At 37.5% G+C, this 4,480-nt stretch overlaps 1 protein-coding gene across 2 annotated transcripts in view; it reads right to left on the bottom strand.

Moving 5' to 3' along the window:
- Positions 1-2,939, bottom strand: part of LOC116692833 (cytochrome P450 3A40) — a 6,416-nt gene extending 3,477 nt beyond the window's left edge. For both annotated transcript variants that reach the window (XR_004332794.1, XM_032521386.1), the window contains exons 1-4: positions 2,693-2,939; positions 452-545; positions 314-366; positions 113-212 (exon numbers count right to left, since the gene is read on the bottom strand). Coding sequence is in view for 1 of the 2 variants with exons in the window: in XM_032521386.1 (XP_032377277.1) it covers positions 113-212; positions 314-366; positions 452-545; positions 2,693-2,868 (423 nt within the window). In the remaining variant the exon portion in view is untranslated. The remainder of the gene's footprint in view (positions 1-112; positions 213-313; positions 367-451; positions 546-2,692) is intronic.
- Between the last annotated feature and the right edge of the window lie 1,541 nt (positions 2,940-4,480).

The following is a 4,480-nucleotide window of genomic DNA, read 5'->3' as shown; positions in this document are numbered from 1 at the left end:
ACACACACACACACACACACACACACAAAGCCTTGTTTACATTATTTTCTCAGATTACAGTAGTGTTGAGGTATTAACTTGTGACAATGTTCCCACAGTGGATTTTGCTTACCCGTCTGTTGGTGAAGACCGAATAACACTCCTTAACCAAGATTGTTTTGATCATAGCTGTGTCCATTATGGCCAGTAAAGGCTGCCTGCCATCGTACAGTCTTGTAATCCAATAGCAGATATTAGGGCTAGTCAGTTACAACCTTGGAGCATTGCATGAGAAACATATGGTATAACATATTTATTTTGCGCACACACTTACCCCCACAACTTTCCATATTTCTGATAGCATTCTGTGTCAAAATTGTGGATGCCCTAAGAAATAAAATAGAAGATGGGTGACAAAGGTATCAAATTGTCAGCTGAGATCACTGTACTAATTTAACAAAAGGTGTCTCACCTTTCTGTACTCCAAAAATGTCCCAATAAATGGCCAAGGTCTGGGTCCAGGGATGCCTATTTTCTTAAAAAAGCCATATGGAGCATATCCATATCTGAGGATTAAAAGCAGAGACCAAATCCAAATGTTGTTAATCATGTCAATTTATCTACTCTCCTAATCTTTTGTGAAATTCCTCCAGCCTTTATTGCTTTCATGCTTTGCCTTTGAATAGATCTTCTATTTTACTGCCTTAAGTTTTTTAGCATAAGGAAAGGCAAAATAGACATTAATTTTCTTAACTCAACACTAAAGAGTAGTAGTAAACGCTACATTTAAAAACATTCAGTCCTGCAAAGCATTATCAGAAGGCTGTAAAATTATACAACTGACAGTCTTTAAATTGACCATTTAATGACACATTTTATAGCCCTTATTTAATTTACAGTAATGGTTCCATACGTATCCACTTTATATGCTATGAGTCAAGTTGTGGTTCACGTTCCCTTAAAAGGTCAAAGAAATACCCCTTAATATCAGTAGTCTATCATTTGAATGCACTGCAGCTTATAGTAACTTTGCCTACAAAGGGTGTATTCCTTCTCCAGTAATCATAAGTTGAGACTCCAAAAATAATTTGTAACTATTATATGACCCATAGGCTTGAGAGGTGGTTGATAAAGGTTAACAGTTTCATCTGTTACATAGAAAGTAGCTGCCATTAGCTATAAAATCTTCTCAAATCACTATCTAGTGCTGCTACATAATCAATGTTTACCCCATGTTGATTGGTTCACCTCTACCGTGTTTGTTGGAGCATACAGACCACAGCATAAAGACCATGTGCTTTGAGAAGTTACTGAGGGTAATTTGATACTTAAATCTTGTCTAACCCTTAAGAAGTTGTAACTCGAAAAGCAAAGGTGTAATAGACCTTTCTTTTAACATGACATTTGTCATTTTGTTATAAAGTTTGGTTCCATTCGGTGTCCCAATACTTTCAAAACTGGCTCACCTCAATGAAATGCAGCCATCATTAATGGTTTTAATTACACCTCTGTTGATCGTGCTATGACACGTCCAATTATCTGCTGTGAAAAAGGGTCTATTAAAATGTAGTACAGCATTAATTATGTTATTATCTACATCCGTGCTTGACCAGTCACATTTTGGCTGATTAGACCTCTTCTCAGTGCAATGACAGAGCTTTGCTGACTTTCCTGTTTGCACTTTTGCACCTTTTTGGGTAAGTCAAATTACATCTTTGTAATACTTACTAGTACATGGAACCCAATGGCATTGTATTGTTGCAATCATGACTCCGCTCAGCTGAACAGAGGTTTCATCAGCCAGAATAAGTTAAAAGAACCAATGTGGCTTGGCATTCACATGACCAAAACTACCAACTTTTTACAACCACCTAATACACTATGGGTGTGAGGGAAAAAAAATTGTGGTAGACTTTCATTTTAAAAAGACTAAACCCATGTGTATGTTTTTATTACAACATTAAATTAAAAAAAATTAAAAAAAAATGCCAAAATGTATTCGTTTATGCTAGCTATGTCAAACATGATTACTAATTTTTATTCTTGCCAGGAAAATTAAAAACACCTGGCCTACATAAATATAAGTACTGTACTGTACTTTCATTATTTAGGGTAGCCTAATGTTGACTCTAAAGAGAATTGAGGTTTGTTGATTGTTATGTGTAGCCTATACTAAAGACGTTTCAGGATTGATTCTAAATTGCGGCTTGCAGCTTGTTTCTGTCAGCTGTAATTGTCAAACTTTAAAAAGCGGAGTTGTATCGTGTGAATTAAGATTTTAGGTGGAATTTCTCGGCTTTAAAACAGTTTTTAATTAATGTATCTATGGGCTATAGTTGTACTTGATGGAATGTGGTCTCCCACATGCCTGTACGATGCTTTTGTTTACTGTCTATGGTAGGATGAGGGACACTTCCCGGATTAGTTGGAATTGGAGTGCTACACTTCTTCACTGAATATTGCTCTAGGTTACATAACAAGCGACAGTTTCCATCGCACAGCAACTGACGATTTTTCGACTTCACTTCACATCAAAACAAAACAAGTTTAAAAAAAAAATAAAATTAAACTCACACTGCCATAAGTAACTGTCACAAAAGTAGGATAGTCGAAACAATGAAATTAATGTTTCGGCTATTGTGTGGAATTCTTTTGTTTTGTTTTTAAACGGAGCTATATTTCTAACGTGTTAAAAGTCAGAGATAATACTTACACTGCAATTAGAGTGATGACAAGTACTATTAAAGTCCAAGTCTCTATGGAAAATCCCGGAAAAAAGTCCATCTTTGCTCCTGTCAACAATGTCGACTGGAGTTGGTCACTTCCAAGATCGCACCCTTTATAACAGCAAAGATCCGAACAAAGGGCGGTGCTACAGTTGGGAAACATACAAGTTACGCAACATCATAGCCTTTCTTGGTCATTTTTATCTTCCTTTTTTTCTGTTCCAGGAAAGCATCTGGTTTCACAAAGCATATAGAGGCTACTACAATACATCCTCAGCCCTGAACTTTGAACAACCATTCGCCTAACTAACTGTGATGCTTGTTTCCTTTTCATCAGGAGTTGAAATAGTATTGAATTTATAATTATTGTAGAAGTGAATGTATAGTTAATGATTTTTAATCCTAAAACCATGTCTAGGTTGTCTTACAGTAAGTAACAGGTCTATGTCAGCAGGCCGGTGGAAACAGTGGATTGTAGAGAGCCACTGTGGGATAAACTGCAGAATCACTATTGTGTGCTGCTTTTAAATAACTGGAATTGGAACAACCAGGCGAGCCCAGTATTCTATCTCTGGATCACATGTCAAGACAAGCTCACAGATCACCCATGGCACATTTAAAACAGGTATTGTCAGTTCAGGTAAATGGAGCATACGTTAATGAAAGAATAACAAATGCTGACCTTTGATCATCTACATCATGCTGTATTTGCTGTTGTCAGGTAATGCCCACACTGACTACATGGGAAAACGTTGTGTGGAAAATTATTTAGTTATGTTCCTTAATTTTGAATTTTGTAACAGCTCCATTTAACTGGGATAATAAATGATTTTTAACAGGGACAAGCACGGCCATGGGGAGGGACTATTTGCTCTAGGCTACGGAGCAGTGTAAGGTTGAAGAGAGCACATCAGCTAGTTTGCTAGCCATAGACATGTTGTCAGTTTTAAAGCGTAACTCTGGCCAAAATGCAACAGAATCAAAACAGGTCAAACTTTCATTTAAAAGCATAATTAGGACCGAAGCACCACTTTTAAGATTTACCGTGTTTTGGTCAAATGGCCTTTTTAATGGGAGAGCTAGGGGCACTACTATGATCGCATCAAAATCACTATTTTTAGAACCCTAAAAAGGCTCAACACAACATGACACTTTTCTCCAAGTATCACCAGGGGCTCTACACATAAACGGAAGCATTGAGAACATTGTTTGTGTACACAGAGTTTACTAAAAAGAAAGGTCTTAACAACTCAGAGTAGCTGTTGTTATTTCCAGTCGGCGTCCATCTAGCAAGTCAAAAAATAGTCAAGGGAGGAGAGTAAAGATGGAATGCTCCTAAAGCTTAGTACATGCACGGATAATTTGTTGTTTTGTCGTGCCCAGCTGTTAAAGGGAATGGGAGATGATACTCTAATCCACTAAGTACAACCATTTTGAACCATGCGCCCAGCCCACAGACGTTTTTTTCCGCTGTCGAACTAGCAAAAGCGGATTTGGACATGCACTAAACCCACCTGCGGCATGTGCTTCACACCGTGCGTTTAGATCGTTTAAATAGGGCCCTATAGGCTCAGCCGTTATACTGCCCAGTTCCAGTGGTGTCATAGTTATGTGAATGACAGTAGGAGCACCTAAACAAAGTTAAATCATGAGTGTTCAGTGAAAGAATCATGCTCAATTAAATCAATCAAAGTAAAAACTTCCGTATAACAGTAAAAACAAGAAAAGCAGAGAAGGCAAGGCAAGGCAGCTTTATTTGTATAGCACATTTCAGC

The sequence above is a fragment of the Etheostoma spectabile genome, chromosome 7 (assembly GCF_008692095.1).
Source record: "Etheostoma spectabile isolate EspeVRDwgs_2016 chromosome 7, UIUC_Espe_1.0, whole genome shotgun sequence".
NCBI classification, from domain to species: Eukaryota; Metazoa; Chordata; class Actinopteri; order Perciformes; family Percidae; genus Etheostoma; species Etheostoma spectabile.
This window is presented reverse-complemented; position numbering and strand designations above follow the sequence as displayed.